Here is a 22,389-nt window from a genome sequence, read left to right as displayed (position 1 = left end):
ACGGTTATTATTATTGTAGCCCAGCCCGTGTGAAATTAAATTAGAAATGCGAATTGGTTAGCATTTATCCAGTCTCACACACACAAACACACTCTCCCACACACACAAACACACACACTCTCTCTCTCTCTCTCACACACACACACACACACACATATATATATATATATATATATATATATATATATATATATATATATATATATATATATATATATATATATATATATATATATATGCACAGACAGAGAGAAAGAAAGTTTAGACCAACAGATAGACAGAGACAGACAGAGAGGTCAGAGAGAAAATGTTATGTTCTCTTTTCACATACATACATAAATGAATAAACAAGACACAAACCTAATCTGATATTAAAACAGAAAAGCGACATACCTTCTGGTAGATGAAAACAATTGACCCGTTTTTATATAAGATAGTTTGAAACTTGAATGGACCGACTGTAATGTGTAAAAGAAGAAATAAAAAGGATTATTACAAACATGGGAGGGGGCAAATACACTTTCAAGTTGTGTATCACAAAGTTTTCTTGGCGATAAGAATGCGGGAAAACAACCTTACTATGTCCTACATAGTGGTGGTGGGTGTAATTCATAAGTCAGTTGATATAGTGTAGAATTCGTAATATACAAGCTAAATGATAGCCATGTATTATATTTCCATTCTTTAATCTAAAACCAAAAGGAAAAAAAAATACCCAAAAACTAAATATGCCACTAATTGATCCAGGTATTCCATTTGTTTAGAATATACCTTGAAAAGTCTTTATAGTGATGTCATTCTTCTTTCTACAGTATATACTTGGCAAGATATCGAAACTAAAATATACCCACTGCAACGGTACCGGCAGTTTTGACCATTTTTGTACATCATAATATCCGTATTGCAACGGTATCGGCAGTTTTGACCATTTTTGTAAAATCATAATACACTGACACAAACCGATAATATTGCTTTGCTGATGACTGTAGTTGTGTTTCATGTACATTTTGTGATTTGAAAGTAAACTTACGAATTAAATGTCTGACTCCTACCACTTCCTTGCATATTCGTTAAAGTCCCGAAAGTCCATTTATATGAAGGATTGCGTGAAAGAACATTTTAGATGGGTTTATGAATGTTTATCATCGAGGTCCTCGATGAAAATAAATGCCTTCTATTAAAAATGGAGCGCTTGATTTATTTAACGACTAAGTTAGTCATGATAATGATGGGTAAATGTTAGTTCAGCGGACCTAAAAATGGAGTTGGGGTTTTAAAGCCGGAATAACTAATCTGTGTTAATTTCTCGCTGCTGTGTCATTTAACAGATCTCTGAAATAGGCGTCTGATTTTTCAACGAAATGCTGATTGTTTTGAAATACAGCCTGACCTCAGATATGTACGAGACAAACTAGTAGGTTTTAAAGGGTCTCTTAAAGTGCGATACGATGGGCCTGCTTCTGTGGCCGATAAATCTGTCACACACCTATAATAATATTGACCGGCGGTTTAGGGACTGATATCGCCTATTTATTAAAACCTGCAAAAATCTGCTGCCACTCTTGTCTGCACTCATCCGTGTATATTTTATACACATACCGGTATTTCTCGTCGGCAAAAGTTTTTTTGGGGGGTGGGGGCAATATGTACATACTATTTTCTAATCAAATCCTATGTTTGGCGACCTGTAAATCCAAGCGAAATAAGACAACCCCCTATCTTGTGACTATTTTGAATTTCGTGCTAGATATGGCTGCTACCAAATACCGGCAAGTGCTCAAACTTTACGCAGATGTGTGCCGGAAAAGTTTGCATGCAGAAATAAACTGGTGACATCATACCCACATATCGTCAGCCAGATTGGGTGGGGGGCTGATTTATCGAACTACTTGTCTTTTTTTGCCGAACTAAGCCTATCTTAAAGACATACGATATGTCTGATTCTGTCACTATTTGCCTACCTAAGCCAACTAAATACGTTTATCAGTAATATAAAGAGTAAAACAGTTTATATATATATATATATATATATATATATATATATATATATATATATATATATATATATATATATATACTTTTATTAGTGAAAAAACAGTTAAACTCTTTTTATTACTGAAACACAGTTTTACTCTTTTTATTACTGAACAATTGTATGTGTGTGTGTGTGTGTGTGTGGAAAGAAATGAAGTAGCAGAAGGCCATTGGTTATCACCGCCTATACTCGTTTATAAGTCGAGTCCAACTGCAAACTGCACAGATCCAGGTTTGCGTTCGCATAATGCACCGACAGATCTAGACCTGTGCAGATTCTTATGAGTAATCAGTTAAACAACAATATAGACTCTGCTCTGTCAGCGCATTATGTGACAGCAAATCCGGTCTGTGATGCTTACAGTTGGAATTATTTTTTATAAACGATTGCAAACGGTAAATGAAATCATGAATGGGTGAGAAGACTATTTCTCTAATATACATGTCAGCCAGTAAGATATAAAAAAAAATCCAAAGAAAATAAGAGATCAAATTGATTCGTTCGCGCGTATGGCATATCAAAACAATAAGCCTACAAACCAGTGATCTCAAATTACCGGGTAATCTGGATTGATGAACCTTAATGCCGGGATACTCTTTCAGGTCAACTTTGGTCAAAATCAGCAAGGCCATTTTAGAGAAGTCAGTTTCGGTTCTTTTTTATACATTTAGCAACAACCACAAAATTTGGTCGTGGATAACTATTATTTGTGTTCATATGATGATGCTAAGATGATATTCGTACAATTTTGTCAAAGTGTGTTTAGTGGGTTATTAAAAATTGGAAATACTAAACAAATTGACGGACGAGCAACGAATGATGCACGACCATGACGAGGCCACAACGTCATTATTTTAAAAGGGCAATTAAACATAATCGTCGCATGAAAGCAAAAGTTTCTTTGTAATTGGTAAAACTGCAGGACAATTTGTAATTTCCAAGAGAGATGCAGGCCAAATAATCCGGGTTTATCTCCAGGAAAATTCACCATAAGCCTATGTTATTATTTAGACATCGAGGCGTCTGTGTGTTATTGTTCATTCAATTGTCACCATAACGACAAAATGAAATTATATTGATTTTAACCTGGTCAACAATAAACTATGTTTGATAAACATGTCATACTAAACTTTTTCGGTAGACTTTGAAATAAGCCAGTAACAGCATGCCACACTAAACCATTTAGGTAATTGTTTTAAAAAGCCAGCAACAACGTGTCACACTAAACCATTTCGGTATAATTTGAAATAGGATAGTAACAATTAGTCACACTAAAACCGTTTCGGTCGACTATTAAAAAGGCCAGTAACAACGTGACACACTAAACCATTTAGGTAAACTTAGAAATAGGTCAGTAACAACATGTTATAGAAATGTGTCACATAGTCTGAATATTGGGCCATTTTCAGAGAGACAGACAGATAGAGAGAAGTCTATTAATTTTAAACAAAAATTGCAAACTTACAATCCATTTGGTCTACTAAGTAAACATTTCGCCATTCCACAATGAACTGTTCAGCTGGAAAATAATAAACACATTTTTAACGATTTTGTTTCCGGGGTTTCTTTACATATAATCCATTCATCCAACCATCCAATTATCCATCTGTCATTCTTCACACACACACACACACACACACGCACGCACGCACGCACGCACACACACACCTACCTACCTACCTACCTACCTACCTACATACATACATACAACCGTAATGTTACATATCTACTGGCTATATTTATGTATGTATCTTAGATCATGCGTATATAAATAAATGCACCTACATAAAGGCCAATTGCATTTTATTTGGTACGTTGAAGCAGAACACATTTTCGCGCATTAATGATAACTCGTTTATTCCTCTAATGTAGTGGTATGGATTATTTTGTTGTCCTTTTATATGTTTGCCAGTCCGTGTGACATAACATATACATGAATACACAAGCAGTATTTACCGTATTCTTGGAAGTAAATATCTGAGTTATTCCCCATCGTCCCGAAGTTGGCCATCAGAGGTGCTGTGTATTGAGTTGACCCAAGAAATGTGTGAAGAAACGGACTCATGTATAAAAAGCCTGAATAATAATAATAATAATAATAATAAATAAATAAATAAATAAATAAATAATAAAAAATACAGTGCAAAGTCATTGAAGGAAAAATAATTTAAAAAATCCAAGTTAATTTAGTTGTCATAGTAAATTAATGGTGTAAATTATCTAACATTAAAATAAAACTTCCAAGCAACCAGCTCCACCATAGTTTAAGGCTTGAAACAATTTCCTTTCCTTTTCAGTATTTTTTATATTTTTTTAATTTATTTATTAACCCCGTAATAGATTGACTACTGGGTCAGGGAACCATCCCAAGGTCACTTTACAATCAAACATGCACACATGCATATGGCACACAATCTAGGTGACATGGACTTTGTGATATTACAGTATTTTGTTCCTGTTTACCATCAAGTCAGAGACAACTTACATGTTCATTATTGAGGCCCATTTTTTAAGAAATTGGTCCTCTTTTTTATTTACCTTAGCAGTGTATTTTTCAACGTTCTTATGCATTGCAACTATTTGCTTGAAAGCAGAAATAGAAGGATTTTTCATATTGAATCTGCAAGTATAAATATAATAGTTTACCCAAATAAGCAGGAAATTACACGAACTGTCCAGTTGTTCACTTCCTATGAATGTTTCTTTTTGGACAAATGTACAACATTTGGGCAAATAGGTGCAAAAACGTCAATAAAACGGTACCAAAACTGAGAAGTAATACTGCAATCATAAAAGAGATGCTCAATACTTTCATTTTCACTCTTACAGAATTTATATTTGTTGTCATCTAATATGTTAATACTTTTCAGAAAATCATTAGTAGCGATTATTCTATGGATTAATTTAAAGATAAAAGAGATCAGCTTGGTATCCTTGGTACAGCATTTCGCTCGGCTATAAAATCTCAGACCACTCACTACTTTTATTTTTATTAAATACTTGCGTCCAATTTTCTTGCTTCGCAGTGTGTTGCCTTTTAGCTTTTTTATAAAAAAAAGATCTCTGTAAACAAACTTGAGTTAATTTTGTTTTTGCAAGTTCATTATTTTATCCTCCTGCTTATCAAAATTAGTATGTACTAAATGTTTTTTTTTATGGCGTCTTTCCATGCTTTTTGAATTTTGGATATTAAGGAGAAGTATTTCAAGAAATCAGTGTTTTGTTTTATTATTATTTTAAAAGGTATTAAATTGCTGTGATCATCTACCAGATCATTCACAATTTCAAAACCGGCTTCTATCCCAGGATTTGTATTGATAGAACATTTTAGGGGTGACAAATGTAAAATACTCATGGATAGATACTCATTAGGACTTTACGGTTCCTCTTTCCAATTAGATACTGCCAAAATTACATCTCTCCAAAAACTGTTTTTAATGAACTTACTAAATTCTTCTAATTTCCTTCTCCCTAAATTCAAAATATCCTTTTTATTTCTGAGTATAGTTGTATTCACTATGTTCTGCCACGTTCCATTTTCCTTTTCCAGCAATATTTTAACCCATCTTACCTTAATATACCTAATGAATGAAAATATGTGTATCATATTTAGTCCTCCGCCGTTTTTTGGGGAAACTAGTATATCACGTTTTATTCTCTCTACTTTTCCACCCCAAACAAACTTAAATATTGTGCGATTTAGTTCTACTTCAACTTTTGCTGATAGGCTTGGAAGTGCTGGAAAAAGATGTATGAATATGGGCAGAACAAGAGTTTTTACAACGATTACTTTACCAACTATTGACAGATGTATTTGACCCCAGCTTGCCAGTATTCGTTTTGTTTTGTTAGTTTCTTCATAAAAATTAATTTCCACCATTTGTTGTAAATCTGGAGAAAATTCTATGCCAAGGAGTGTAAAGTTAGAAGAGGACCAACTTAGGCCCATTTCGGGACATATTATTTCATTAGAAAATTTCCTGTTTCCAATCCAAATAGCTTTTGTTTTTGTTATGTTACTTAAGTCCAGATAATAGAAAACAAACCTTGCAAGATAGTCATAGTTGCTTCAAAAGAAAGTTGAGATCCATTAAGAAGAATAAAAGCGTCATCGGCGTACTGACCCAATTTATATTCACTGGCGTCAAAGATTAGTCCCCGTATATCCACATTTTGCTTTAAAGTTATTGCTAAAATCTCAACCCCAATAATAAACAAATAAGGTGCACGGGGATCTCCTTGACAACATCCTCTTTCATGTCTAAAAGAAGATGACATATGACCATTATTTATAACACAACTTTTAGAGTCATTATTAAACAACTTAAAACTTTTACAAACAGAATGACCAAAGTTAAAAGATTGCAAAACTTCTTCCACGAAGATCCAGTTAATTGAGTCAAAGGCTTTTTCAAAGTCTATTAACAATAATAAACCATATATGTTTTCATTCTCAAGTTGGTCCATGGTATCGTATAATAGCCTGGTATTTTCTCCAATGAATCTACCCTTCATATATCTTTTTTGAGTATCACTGATTATTGACGAAAGAACCTTTTTAATTCTAGCTGAAATGGATTCCGGATCAATCTTATAGTCACTATTTAAAAGTGATATGGGTCTCCAGTTTTTAAAATATATTCTGTCTTTTTCTTCCTTTGGTAGACATGTGATGACTCCTTGAGTTTGAAAACCTGCAAGTTTTCCTACAGTATATCCGTAATTTATTGATCTACATATAAATCCCCAAGAGACTTCCAAAAGAATTTATAGAACTCTACAGTGAATCCATCAGAGCCAGGACTTTTTACATTTTCCATCCGTTTTAGAGACATACCGAATTCATTGATTGTAAGCAGACCTCGCTTGATTCTCTTTCCTCTTGACTAAGTTTAACATTGTGATTACAAAGTTTCTTGAGTAGCCTCATCTTCAAGCTGAGCAATTAAACTTTTGTACAATTCCATATAAAACTGTTTTTGAACTTCTAAAATATCTATTTGGTCAGATATATTTATCCCATCATCTAAAATAATTTCTTTTATTGTCTTATTGACAGATTTTCTTTTTTCAAGATTTAAAAAGTACTTTGTGCTTTTTTCCCCCAAATTCTTACCATCTAGCTTTAGATCTTAATATAACACCTTCTATGTATTTTTTCCTAGATTCCTCTAATTCTGCTTTTTTTTTCTTTAAATTTTCCAAAGTTTCCCCATCTCTGTCATTCAACATTCCCCCCCCCCCATACATTTCTATTATTTCCTGCTCAATGTTCTTTTATATTTCCCGTTTTTCTTTTATTTTCCTAATAGAATAACATATAGTTTCAGAACTTATTTTCATTTTCAAAATTCCAAAGAACATTTGATCATTACAGGATAGAGAAACATGGAAATTGTCATCTTTATTTCCCCTCTGCATAACATTCATTTACAGTGTCAGTTATACACTTTTTGACCAAATCAGTATACTCAATGTTCTTCAACTATTGGACATTAAATTTCCGATATCCTTTTCCTCTTGGACACGTTGAAAAAGCCACACTCAAAACAATAGCTGAACGATCAGTCTTATAACCTGGTAAGATACACGCATCAGCAGTATTCGTATGAATGTCATCCGATACAAGAAAGTAATGTAATCTACTTTGTTTCAAGGGGGATATTTGCCTCCAGGTATACATCTTTAAGTCTTGATTGGAATTTCGCCAGGGATCAATCAATTCCGATTCGTTTTTCATATCTTGAATCCCTGCCCTAGACTGTTGGTGTTTGTCATGTGAAATATTATAAGTATCCAAATCTAAGTCTTGAACAGTGTTCCAGTCTCCGCACATTATAACTGATGAGTTGTCAAAAATAAGATCTCTTTTAACTTTCTAAAAAAGCTAGGATTATCATCATTATAACCATACAAATTCACGAGGGTTATTCTGTTGCCATTAATTGTAATATCTAATATAATAAATCTCCCTCGACTGTCTCATCTTTCTCTTTTAATTATAAATTCAAAAGTATTTCTAAAAAATATTGCAACCCCGACACTATTACTAGAGCAGTGCCTAAATATACATTTGTATCCCCATTCAGCTGCCCAATATATTTCATCATTCTTTGTACTATGAGTTTCTTGCAAGCATACTATAGACACATTCTTTTGTTTTAGCCAGTGGAAAATATCTCTTCGTTTGAAAGACTGAACCTTGCAGGCCTCTAACATATATATATATATATATATATATATATATATATATATATATATATATATATATATATATATATATATATATATAATTTTATGTTATTATCCATGAAAACAGCAGAACGTTTACATATACATGTCTTGTAGTTGAATGTATGAAGTAATTATCACCTTGAGTTTATCATATGCTTGGCTTTCACACTCACACTCACACAGAATACAAACATCCATAATAAAATCATCCCTGGTGTTACAGCACATGCTGTTTTCCTTTTCGATTTAACAGCTATACCTAAGTTACGAGGCCTGTGTCACAACTCAAAAGCATTTGTGCATTTGCAAAACGATAGGCTCAATCACATCACTGATTAGGCCCCGTAAACAAGAAAATTCCAAAGTTTAAAAGAGAAATCACTATAATGGTATGTTTTACCTGCTCCGGCACAGCATTATCCTCAAAAAGTCACTAGATTAAGAAAAGTTGTTTTTCCTGATCTTATTCATGGTGAGAAAGTATTCCCCAAGATGCATACACCCTTAAAGCTTCATGACTGTAAATGTAAGTGACAGCGAAACCGGGCTATATTTAAAACAAATTAATTACTGAACAGTGAAAATCATGTCACTATGATCTACTTGTACGTGTGATAAGAAGTGTCATCAGTAGGTCAGCAGAAGCAGGTCACTCTGACCTCTATTTTACAGTATTGAGCAGTATTCTTCATGAGTGTACATACAGCAGTATCAAGGAAGCTGAGCTAAATGCGAAAACTCAAACTTCACAAGTTCCGTTTTTTTTTTTTAACCGATCACTTCTAGTGAGGCATTATAGGACTGCGAACTACAAGCAAGATTCATTTGAAAGCTTTCCAACGTGCAAAATTACGCACCTCCGAAAATGAAGATCTGACAACGGTTGTGTTCCAATAAGCATCGGCAATGTGTACGCTTTGGAAAAACACATATTGACATACTTGTTTTCAAAGAATTGTAAGTAGTTTAAAATTACTTCCAGGAAATGTATTAAACTTCACAAGTCATGAAAATTTACAAAGTAATGGGGCCAATTGTTTGGAATAAATTTGTTGCTGTAAAGGGGCAAATTTCTGGCGATCTATGAAGAACACATTAGTTTGAGACCAGAGAACAATTAATTAGATTTATGGAGACAGGCGGCTTGTTGAATCGCTATACTGCGAGAATTTCTAAATATCTGGTCGGGGACGGTAATGAGCCTAATTACACTTTTGTTTATATATCAGCCAGACGGACTAATAGGAACACGGTGAACTTCGATTCATAGTGGAACTGTCAAAATTGAAATTTTCCATGAACCAGTAGTCGCAACGTAGAAGGTCAAATTGACCCCAGATTTGGCGCCTAGTTATAAAAAGGCGGCAAATATATTTAATCCTGATTGGTTACGCTAAATAATAGGCGTGTTTCCCACACTAAATTTCTTAGTTTTAACATAACCACATCGAAAACTTTAATCAGTCTAAACCTTTCTGCAAGAGAAACCAAGAGTATGAAGATTCCGAGAGTAAATTTGGGAGAAATTCTCTCCTAAAACTTGTCCAAGAAGACTATTGTCGAGGAATACCAACGAACAAATTTGGCGGTAGAAGCGAGGAACGCTGAAAGCTCAAAGGTATCTGTGACAATTCCATGTAATTTGTTGATGCCATATATAATGCTTTGCTGAATTTATTTACTTATATTTGCATGAATCTATTTGCTACATTCGTATATCAATTTGCTTTATGAAGTATAACTGTTGATTTTATGCATAGGAAATAGCACATTAATCTTCTTTAGATAAGTTTGACGAATTGTTTGAATTTTGTCGTCTCGTTTGCATAAGAATTAGGTTCTAAGAATTTCATGCAATACGTCAGTTAATATGAGTTACGAGAATCCGTGTAAATTCGCCGAATTTAGAAGATTTCACATATGATTAAGGTTGAGAGTGTATTGACTGAAATGACGTAGTAATGATATATTGAATTTCATTCTTTCACTTGTGTAAATTGAGGCTGCCTCGGAACCGTTATGTCTCGTGTGGTGTTAATGCGTCATGAATTAGCCATTAAACTAAATAGGGTCATTATAGGACATGTGGAGCCGAATGATAGCCTTAGCATCTGTTTAGCACCGATAGTAAGATCTGATAACGAGAGGGGGATAATGCAAGCCCATGTTATCATAAACAGAAAATTTAGGTTGTCTCTATTTATATTATTTTAAAAGGGAGAAATAGCTCCTGTAACGTATTATCTCTACGACATATCCTATGACGTATTAACTCTGAGACGTATTCCGAGACGTATCATGTGACGTATTATCTCTGAGAAGTATCCTGAGACGTATAGTGAGACGCATTATCCTGAGATCCAGGTATATGTGAATCTACGTGCCACACACAGAGTTGAGGAGAGAAAGAGACAAGACAGAGGGAAGTCGAAGGAACAGATACAGTGGAAGTGGAGTGACCCGGAGAAGCAGGTTATGCAATTGTACAAGGCGTTGACTTCGAGTGTTCACTCGATCCTATGATGAACTAATTATATCAGTAAAACAGATCGGCTACTTCATTTAAATATATTTGTGTTTTGCAATTCGGTGAAAGTTTTATTTCTAGAAGCAGAGTATATTCCTGATGTTATGAATTCTCACATTTGTTTTGTGATTAAATTGTTGTTTACATGTACGGGGGCTCGTGTTGGTCTGTTCTACATATCTGCTCAGATCTATATCTATTCCACCTATAAGTTTCACCACTTATATTTATATTTATTCGAACCGGGCAATACCATCGAGAGCGACCAACCACTAGATAACGAGAACCAAATTAAGCAGACACCTTGAAAGAAGGTACAATCCGCCAACCCACACACCTCTTGCAATAAGAGAGGACTTTCTGCAAGGTTTCTACAAAGTTGACCGTGGGTCGCTTACAGTTGCTCATAACATACAGACGTGACCCGAAGTTGAGCAGCGTAGGGAGAACATCCAAAATCGGAGAGTAAATCGCCACATATAGTCACTTATATAGCGACTGTGGCAAAGAGTGCAAGAAACTTAACGTTGTCTCACAGAAATAGCCAAGGACGTTTCGACTGATAGTCAAGCATGGCTGACTTTTTAACAGTAACTTCGCCTATATTTGACTGACAAAAAATCTCAAATCCAATGTGAAAATTTAACTATCTCTGGACTAGAGTTTTACATTAGAAAACCAGATTCAGATTTCATACTGTATCCATTGTGTCGTAATACACAAACACTTTTCTTTTTTATTTGTTTTCTGGACGGATTTTTTCCTGGTACACAAACTGTTTCCAGAAGACCAATAAAACCAGGTAAAGGGCAAGCCAAAAACATTGCGTGTGCGTTCAAACAAAACTGAAGAAGATCCAATGATCTACTCAAAGCATGTATGTAGCATTACTTACCTCCGGTTGAAATCGTAACGTTATAAATTTGATGCCCATAGAACAGGAATGATGAATTTTGAAACTGAATGGCCTGAAAAATAAATATTTGAAATAAAATGAAAAACCAGTTAATGTAATTATAGGGTCTACGATATTCCCTTGTCAAAAATGTATCATTTCAATTTACAGTTGGCCTGTCTATGGAGCTGTGAACTTAAGGAGTAAGGACATTTAATGTGCTGCAAATTGTGTGCAGATGCACATTGTCATAAGTTCATTCAATAAAACAGCAATTATGTCAATTCACCATATATAATTCAATGTCAATGTTATTGGTACCAGTCAGTCACTCAAATGTACATATATCAATAGTTCTATGTTATTGGTACCAGCCAGTCACTCAAATGTACATATATCAATAGTCTTATGTTATTGGTACCAGACAGTCACTCAAATGTACATATATCAATAGTTGTTACTGGTACCAGTCAGTCACTCAAATGTACATATATCAATAGTTCTGTGTTCACAAACGTTCATCTTGCTATAAGCCCCAGTCGTAACGCTCACAGGAAATAATGCAGGTCATCACTCGCAGGACAAAATTATAATAGTTGTCCACAAAGGACAGACTTATGCATCCGCACAGAGAAATATTTAAGTTCACGTAGGACTGAAATGATATCTGACCAACCAGGACAGATATTTGCACCTACACAGGGAAAATACACGTCCACACAAGACTAGATTAATGCCTAGCCACAAAGGATAGGGGTTTGCACCTACACAGGGAATAATACATGTCCACAAAGGACTGAATTGTGCCTGCCCAGTGCCCACAGAGAATAGACATCAACACCAAAACAGGTAATAATACACGTCCAAACAGGACGTTTTCCCAAACTCCACACATGAGAATGTTTGTTTCTTTAACTGAAACATGTATCTTACTTGCTTGTCCGATTTATGCTGATGATGTGATGTAACAGCGAGACCGTCCGAATTAACACAGGCGACATCCTAATATGCTGACAAACAAAATAGATAGCCACCGCTTGAATATCTGTTCAACTTTACATGGCCCAATTATATGTAAATAAAGTTTGTACTGCTTTCACGTCTTGAAGTTATAGTGCATATTTAATTTGTATTGTGTGATTCACCTTTGTCCATAATGCATCAATGAAGGTAATAGCTTGGGTTTCACATCGAAACAGCCGCTCCACCTTTGAAATCGTTCTGACAACATTGTAGTACGTGTCTGTGCGTCAACGTGCGTGTGTGTGTGTCTATGTGTATCTGTATGTAATTATTGTCTATATTTTTTAAACCCATTTTATGTTTCGAACACCATGGATCCATACAAAATATAAATATCATCCCATGTCATTTTGGTACAGAGAACGTTTTCCTTACTTAAATTTGAATTTTCAGTTCCATGATGTGATAATTCATTTTCTGTTCCTATATTTGTCTATGCACTGGAATAAATTAAGATCAAATATATGAAAAATTCAGACAATAAAGTTATAACTAAGATAGTATTGGTTGTTTCTACAATATACCCAAAAAAATAATTCCACCTTTCAGGTATACGATAAATTATTTCACATATACCTAAGGATATAAAAGTCATAAAGATCAACATTGGCAGTGTATGTTCCTTATTCTGCATTGCATACTGTCTAGACCATATTAAATGTATATAAATGACAGCAATACTCCTACACATTTATCGCTAAAAAATGAAAGAAATTTACCTGGCATTTTTTTCTCCTGATTTTCCTTTTTTGTTGTCTGTATATTTGCCTGGCTAAAATGGTATAACCGGCACCATTATATTTTCTTTTTCTCACTTTCTACTCGGAAACAGCAATTCAGAAGCTAGTTTGCATTGAAGTCACAGAGACATCTCTCTCTCTCTCTCTCTCTCTCTCTCTCTCTCTCTCTACCAGAGCTTTCATGCTAGTGTTTCTCAGTTCCTGAAGCAACGTGGCGTTGCTAAGCTCCACCCAGTAATTGTCAGCCTGGCTTTCCATTACTGTCGACGTATAGTAATCATGTGTTTCCTGAAAGTCAAATAGATTGGTTTAACGGAACGAAACACATATTTCCTTTATTCTGTATTCAGTCGAGTTATATTACATTCGACCATTGAGAGCAACTGTAAGTTAAATTGTTACATAAATAAGCTTGTACGTTTTGGCCCATCAAAAATGATTGGTCCTATATCATCCTTAGTTATTATTATTATTATCGTGTGCAGTGCGCGCTCAGCCATTTAACGACGTTATCATCAGCATCGTGTAGAGCCTGCAGTCCACTGGGGATCTTTGTCAGTGGACATTTCTTCAAAATGCGTGACATGGTCTGAAGAAGCAACAGAGAGGGTGAGCAGATCTTTTGCTGAAACGTCATTTTTGAAAAAGGAAGCTTCATACGAAAACAAAAAATAAGGTCAATAACGCCAAAATGAAGTCTCCGACTTACCGAGAGTTTCTCTTATTGGGTTAGTTTCTTTTTGTTACGTTATCGTTGAAGTTCGTGTTTTTCTAAATTTGTATGCGCGTTCGTTTACCCGCCGGACGTTTCGTTGAGGTCGCACCCTCTCTGCTGCTATTAATATATGAGTAATTAAATAATCATTATATCAGTAATACAATCTTACACTAGTAGATTAGATAGAAAAATATTAGAAGCAATTAGAAGATATCTTCCTGTTTGTGACACTCTCAAACAAAAACTGCCAGAACGACAAGAAGCACAAGCTGAATATGCAGAAGATAAATAACAATTATTTAGACCTGTTACTAAGGTTACTGAAAGAGTTGCAGAAGCTAGTGAAGGTCTTCTTCCGGGATTAAAACGAACGGCTGAGCAAACTGAACATACAGCAAGAAGAACTAATCAAACAACAAAGATTTTAAGAGATCCTCCAGGTGAAATAGCTGCTGGTCAAAAACAACTTGCCCCTCAGCCAGAACCAGTGCTTGAAGGTGAAGAACTTGAAGGTGCTGTTGTAAAAGAACCAGAACCAAAACAAGCAGGAACAGAACCAAATCAAATAATAACTTTTCCGAGATGACTATTTCCTACATAAAAAATACTGAAGACGTAAGATTACCTGCACTTGTCGTACACAGTTATGATAATAGAAAAGTATTTCTGAAACCTGAGTACGCTAATAAATATGTAAGTCGTAAAACCTGTTACAAGTGGATTTATAAAGCATACTATGAATCTGATAATATCATAAATGATGATCAAAAATATGTTAAATTTATTGATGGGATAAATAAACATCTTGAAAGCTTACAACGACTACAAAAACGACAACAATCATAACAAAAACAAAACCAGCAATCAAAGAAACCAGTCCGAATAACAAGTCAGAAAGAACGAGATCCTACAGCAGAAGAAATAATTGATGAAGCATATGATAACTATTTTGGTCCAAAAACAGGAAGCGGTCTCATCATTTGTCCTGACTGTGTTGACCCACTAACAATTCTGATCGGAAGAGAACGTGCAGGAAATAATTATCCAGAAATTATTAATGAAACATCTGATATTTGTCGAATATTATTTACAGAGATGTTATGGATCATAATATTTATAATTCTCCCATTAATGAAATTGTCGATGATTATTACAGCGAGTAAAAACAATTAATTAATTAACATGTAATTTAAAAATGATTATACACAATGATCAGCGTGGACTTAAAAAGTGATTTACGGTGATGGACTCAGTGATGTTGTTCAAGTTTTCTTTCAAAGAACGGCTCGAAAAGTAATACCATTTATAAAAGAACAAGGAATGAAAGCTATTGAAGCTATTTGCGATAAAGGTACTTGTGCTGTTGGTAATGTTGCCGGTAAAGCATTTTCAGCAATCAAAGAAAGATTAGCCAGATTAATACGAAGAAAACCTCAGATAGTAAAATTACCCAGCACCTAAGTTTTATTAAATTTTGAACAAAATCATTTTGCACGTGCTTATCATTGGTTAATGATTTTTATGGGGCGTGATGAAAATGTTGACACTGGTTTGCATTATATCCAATTTATTACTTTTCGATGGCACATTTAGATTTATTCAGGCAGTCTGTCCTTGATATACAGCTTCAAGCCCGTGTATCTCGGCTTCCTGATGGTGGTTACAGAGCAATCGCTGATATACTTCCAGACAAAGCAATGCTACTTAAAGGTACCGATGGACGAATGAGAGTTATTGACGCTCCAGTAGAAAACATGTAAGGTCGTATAGTCACGTTAATATCACTCTGACTTCTGGTCAGGTGAAAAAATTACAATCAAAACTTGTGAAGTAAAAGCGAAACAAAAATAACGTTTAAAAAGATCAAATTTCAAGTGGTGATCCAAACAAATTAACATTAACCAAGACTCAACTTAAATATTTTTAAAAGACTTTAGAATCAAAAACCGGAGTTCAACTTCATCTTTCTCCGAGTTCCATTAAGGATTCAATTAAAACAGGTGGCATATTTTCACTTCTTGGGGCTAAACCAGCTTTATTAGCTGCTGCTGTTCCAGCTATTGCAAAAACAGTTGCACTTGGTGCTGCTGGATCCGCAGTTAGTAAACTTACTGACTTAGCAATAGATAAAATAAAAGGACAAGGATTTAAAAAAAAGGGAAAGGTCAAATATTACCAGGAACCCATATCGATACGGAAAAAGTCTAAGACTTCCAGAAACACTTCGTTAATCCGTCCAATGTCAAATTTTGACTTACTTGATGCTGCTAAAACAAAAAATTTAACAAATTTCAGATGTGAATTTATGCGTGATCAATTACCAAAACAACCAAATAATATTGAAACAGGTATAATTAATCTTGATAATAGTTCTGGTCCTGGTACTCCTTGGGTTGCATACGCAATTGATCCACGTGGAATTATTTATTTTGATTCATATGGGTTGGCTCCACCAAAAGAATTTATAAGTTACTTAAAATCAATAAAAACTCCAGTCTGGTATTCAAAATTACCAACAAAATAACCGATCAGCCAATATGCGGCCGTGATGTAATTGCTGTACTCAACGCTATATCTTCATCAACATTACCGCCTTATAAAGTCGTGCACAAGTATCCGTTAATCGTTTTAAACAGATCTTAAAGTATAATGGTAGATATTTACGGAGGATCTTCTCGCCTGAGTAAAACTCATCAAGGCGAGTTATCTAAATATGCAACCCTTGATGAGGCCAAGGATATCTCGCTAATCTTTTGAGTCTTGCAAATGTGGACCAAAATGAAGTCCTTGTGTTTCATGATAAACAAGGACGATTAAAGACGTGTAATATCCCGTTGACATATAGCATTATGCGGGTTCCAGATGCAACAGAAGATAACTTAGTGGTGTTTACTAAAAACGGTAAAATTAAAACATCAGTTGAATAAATTCTATTAATCATGGGAGAAATTGCTGGACGTATTAGAAGAATTGGCGATACTCTGTACGACGATCTCAATATGAGTAAAAATACAATTATGAATGTGAGAGAACCAAAATCAGATGATGATGTGGTGACGAAAAGATATGTAGACAGTAACAACAAAATGATCAGAACTGAGATCAGTGATCGTTTATTAACCGCAGGCGGTACAATGACTGGTTCTCTCAATATGAATAATAATAAAATTAATGGTCTTGGAGAACCAGAATCAAGCCCTGACTCTGCAACGAAGAAATATGTCGATGATAGCAACATTCCGATGATGAACTCATTAATGACAATCAGTGATTGAATGGTCACATTTTGATCTGAATACTCTAATCATGTACAAGCGTTTAAAATTTTTCCTAGAAACACAAATAGAGACATTAACGAATTTGTTGGAAGTCCAGCGGTTATTAACATTAAACTCTATGACATATTTTTTTTTACCGACAGTGTAGTATATACATTTGCGCCTGGACAAGCATTATGGTCACCACTCAATAAATCCATTAAACATCGCGCTGTGGTTACCGGTAATACAGATTTTCAATACTCGGCACTACAATATTTACAATATCTACTACAATTTCACGGAGTTTCCACTAACTGGATCCTCTGGATATATGTTAGTAGCACTAGATCAAAACGACGAGGGAATATTCAAGTTGTAACCCCGAGTTGTATTATTGGTGTCTTGAATTAGATGCTAAACTACCACCTGTTTAAAAAATAATGAGCTCAAAATCAACGTTCAACGATTTAGATACAAACACGTGATTGGCAAACAAAACTAAAGCATATCGTTGACGAATATGAAGTTGTTGTGTATATTTTATTTATAGTATTGTTTTGTGTCTTAGCTTCTTTTATATATCATCTTGCTATAACATCAGAAGCAGAATCATTTGTAATTTTGTGTTCATTTTTTGTGGGTGGAATTATTTATTCAAATTATTATTCTCAGGGATTACAAGGTGCTCAATAACATTTTTGGACAGAAAATTAATAATAATGAATAGATATACACACCATATAGGCATGGATAAAAGCTAACAAACAATACAAATTAAATATATATAACAGTCCCTAGATCTGCGACATTCGACTCTTCCAGACTTCTCTCATACGCATTACACATGTATTTTGTTAAAAGGCATCTGCTCTTCTATAGACCATTTTGTATTTTTTATTTTTGTTTTTATTAACAAATTAGTTTTAATTTGCGAAATATAGTCCTGTTCATTTGGATATATGGTTGATACCTGACCATCATTTATGAATCTGCTATTGCAAGGAATATATTTTATGCATTGTAAAACCAGCCAATAATTCCCTCTGTATTAAACATTTGATTTAATTTACTCTTATTTACTCTCTACAGCTTTTTCGTATCATGTATTAATTAATATCAATTAATTTTTTAATTTCACCTGTATATTTCGGTATATCATTACGGTCTTTACTCGCTTATAAGACGAGTACAACTGCTAACCAACTGCACAATGCGCCAACAGATCTGGGTCTCTGCAGTTTGTTAGGAGGAATCAGTAGAATAAACAGCTTAGACCCAGATCTGCACGTGCATTATGTTACGGCAGATCGGGATCTTCGTGGTTTGCAATTTGAATATATTTATAAGCGAGTATTTACGATAGACAATCATACACGATGGCAACATTGCGGAAAATGTCAAGATTGCTATCTTGTACGCGATACGCGTCTGAAGTAAGGCCTAACTGTGTACTCTTAAACCAAACTCAACCCAATCATTCAGATATCAAAGTAAAGAGACTGGTAGGTTCTTTACACATTCCCCTTTTCACGACAATGATTACGTAGGTTGGATGAAGTGGTTGCTTTTCTTTATTATTTAACCATGAGCAAAATTGCGAAACCTGAATAAGCTTCCCATCCATTTTAAGTAGTTTCCGGCAGAATAATTGTGACTGTAGCAGCCATCACTTGACTGACAATTCTTTGTTGAATTATCTCCTGTATTTCGCTAAGTGATGTTATGAGAAATAAAAGTAAGAAACGTTCCACTCATATAATAAAACATAGTCTTGAATGCGTTAGCAAATACATTGATACTTTGATACTTACTTTTATAACAACAGTTGGGGGAGTACTGCTTGTGGGAAGCGGGGCGCTGGTCGTTCTGTTTACATCGTATCTGGTGGTATTCGCAGCCACCAATGTTGTACCCTCTGTTTGTGAAATGTGTTGTGGGGGAGTTAGGTTCGATACGATGGGCACTTGCCACCGATACCTCTCTGAACTATCCAGGTCTAATACACGTTGATCTCTTAGGGACGAATATTGTAGATCTGAAATGACAAATCAATTAATAAAACAATTAGTCAGTCAGACAATTGATCAATCGATTTGAATGTCTCGACACACTATTAAATAACTTTACTGTTCTAATTATCCATAGTAAAAAGTGTGTAAACAGGGCGAAGGGAATAGACTACGTAATAGGGTAAACAAGACTAGCCTGTATTAACGCATTATTAAAAGAATTATTCAAAGATTGAGAGGATTCAACTAAATGCTGAAACTTGTGATTATAGAACTTGAAAAGTGTACATATTGGGATTGTTGGTGCACACCATCTCGTACAGGGGGGATATGATAGCATTTAACATCAAAATTAAAGTATCACCAGTCCAGTCCGACTTCACATGGTTGGGTATTTATCGATGTGTTACAATTTACCTAATCACTCATAAAGTAAATAAAGTCCGAGTGATTAGGTAAAATTTACATATCTATAAATATCCAACCATGATCATTTAATCCTTATAATTCCAATTTACTTCCTTCCGAACATCATATCAAGAGATTTAACCAACAAAACATTCACTTTTATGTACATCAAAGTGTTCTTTCATTAGCCTCTCAGCTGCGATAGAATACATAACCCTATCTTCGCTAGCCAAGATTGATCGATTCTTTATACAGTGATACTGTGTAGAATGTCATTGCTGGTATTGCCAGTGATATACTGTTATGATCATTATTTTAATATATAAAAAATGGTTGTTGCTGTTAAACTAGGAATATTCCTTTTTTTTAAAATTACGTTTGCGTATGGTACGTGTTGTTATAGCAACGTCCTTGTTACTTTCTACGCATTTCGATCTTTCAAAAGCAAAATCGGTTCCATTTTTAGTGTCATCCCTTGGTTGATATATGACCCTGACCTTTAATAACCGCTGCTGTAATATGTTGTCGAGGTAAGATGCAATAATTTCCGAAAATCTGGCTTCTAAAGCCTACAATAATTTCCGAAAATCTGGCTTCTAAAGCCTACAATATGCCTTCTTCGGCAAAAAGGGATGAGTGTTGGAGTGCAGGAAGGTCTGTGGCCTTTCATTTTGGATCGGAAATCACAGGAGTGGGTGGGTGGGATCTTATTGTTATTATTCTTAGGGTGTAAGGCGTTGATATAGATAAAACTTCATATGAAATGATCCGGTAACAGGGAACCAAAAGTAATTCTCAGAATTTATAGATGTGTAAAAAAATGTCCATATCAGTATCACGTGACCGTTTACATCCAATCAAAGCGTAGAAAACACAGTCAATTCATAAAAATTGGAATCATTATCATATAAAGATACGATAAAAGTTATGGAGAACTCGTATTTTTCTGTAATAAGGCTTAGGGTATTTTGCGAACCATTAAAAATTAATTTTGCATTAGTAGAATTTACCTGTAAAAAGAAAACCTGCCAACGAAATGGGCGAGTTTAATATTCTCAAAAATGAGCGCAAATTGTAAGGTGAAAAACAGAATGAGATTATACAAGTGGAACTGAGCAATATATATTATGGAAGAAAACCTAACTAGCTCAAACAGATAATAAAGAGGCAAATGAGTTACAGGCAAGAAAATTGTACCTGCAAAGAGAAAAATTACAGAGTTTGTTCAAAAAAAAAAAAAAAACCAGGACATAGAAGAAAATTGAAACAAATTCTTCAGTTTTCAAAAGAGCAAACAGACTTGGATGGAACTGATGGTGATCTGGAAAATATATTGGAAGAAATGAAAAAGGTGGAGAAAACAGAAGAGTTAAAAAGGAAAATGCATTATTTGGGGCACTGTGCAGCTCTAATATTCTGTTGCTTATTGGTATGGGCTATCTCATAAACAAACTGGTGTCATTGCCAAAACCAGCCGTACGAAGCGTGCACATAATGGCAACTCTGTATAAGCATGCCAAAACTGTAGTTATAATACCATTCCCCCAGTCCGGCGGAAATAGCGTTTTGTGAAATCTTTACAAGCGACGGTGATACACAAACTATATCAGTACTTATGAATTTCCAATATATACACTACCAACGTGCCAATGTCTCTCTTTTTGAGAAACCAATCCTAAAATAATATGGGTTTGTTCTATATCGAGAATTACGAATTGGCTTGAGTTGCTGTTGATTTATTTCTTTGATTGGAATCCACTGGTATATCAACTAGCTGGATTAGTACGTGAACAGGAGTTCAAAGGATGAGAAACATAAACGAAAATGGGATCATTTTAAATAAAGGCGTTTAAGGAGACATGGATTTATTTTCTAACGTGGGCAGGAGGTGGCTCTTTTAGAACACTGTTATTTTTTTTAGTAACGCTCATCTGCTTCTACTGTTCTTTTCAAAACGTTGCTGTTTAATACATGTGTGTTTTTTATTTCTGTCACGATTAAATGCGAAAGACGTGGGTCAAATCCTTCAAAGGTTAACGGATGCTGTTTTGTACCATGCCGAGTCACGTGCCTCTATTAACGTGCTATTAACACAACGAATATTTGTTATTACAAACTTGCTTCCTTAAGACTTTGCCACTCCAAAGATGCTGGTTGGTTGATAATACTTTTCAAATAGTAGGGGTGAGAGTGTTTTTTTTATCTTCAAATGGCGTGGATAAGTAGATGCTTTTTTCAAATAGTAGGCAGTGGGTTGGGATAGTTTTATATGGTACGGGATGTTAGAGGTGTTTTAAAACGTTTAGGAGGTGAATGGATACCTTTATTCAATGGTAGCGAGAGAGTTTTCTTTTATATCATTTTTAAAATGTGTGGAAAGGATCTTGTTAAAACAGTATGGAGTTGGTGGACACCATTTACAAACTGTAGCGCGTGGTTGCGCTTTCGCAAATGTCAATTAGTAGGTGAGATTTTTTCAAATTGTATGAAGTGCGTTGGTTCTTTTTACAAGTAGTAGGGAGCTGATGGAATTTAAAAAA

At 34.7% G+C, this 22,389-nt stretch overlaps 1 protein-coding gene across 4 annotated transcripts in view; it reads right to left on the bottom strand.

Annotated features, from left to right (window-relative positions):
• Nucleotides 1-22,389, bottom strand: part of LOC149776333 (plexin domain-containing protein 1-like) — a 46,372-nt gene that overhangs the window by 13,417 nt on the left and 10,566 nt on the right. For all 4 annotated transcript variants that reach the window (XR_016416297.1, XR_016416298.1, XM_089942844.1 and 1 more), the window contains exons 2-7: nt 19,244-19,467; nt 13,626-13,742; nt 11,692-11,764; nt 3,992-4,111; nt 3,501-3,554; nt 394-458 (exon numbers count right to left, since the gene is read on the bottom strand). Coding sequence is in view for 2 of the 4 variants with exons in the window: in XM_089942844.1 (XP_089798970.1) it covers nt 394-458; nt 3,501-3,554; nt 3,992-4,111; nt 11,692-11,764; nt 13,626-13,742; nt 19,244-19,467 (653 nt within the window). In the remaining 2 variants the exon portion in view is untranslated. The remainder of the gene's footprint in view (nt 1-393; nt 459-3,500; nt 3,555-3,991; nt 4,112-11,691; nt 11,765-13,625; nt 13,743-19,243; nt 19,468-22,389) is intronic.

Source organism: Sinohyriopsis cumingii, chromosome 18, assembly GCF_028554795.1.
Source record: "Sinohyriopsis cumingii isolate HCF-2022 chromosome 18, ASM2855479v2, whole genome shotgun sequence".
In the NCBI taxonomy this organism is placed as follows: domain Eukaryota; kingdom Metazoa; phylum Mollusca; class Bivalvia; order Unionida; family Unionidae; genus Sinohyriopsis; species Sinohyriopsis cumingii.
Note: the sequence above shows the minus strand (reverse complement) of the source record. Positions and strands in the feature narration are given on the sequence as shown.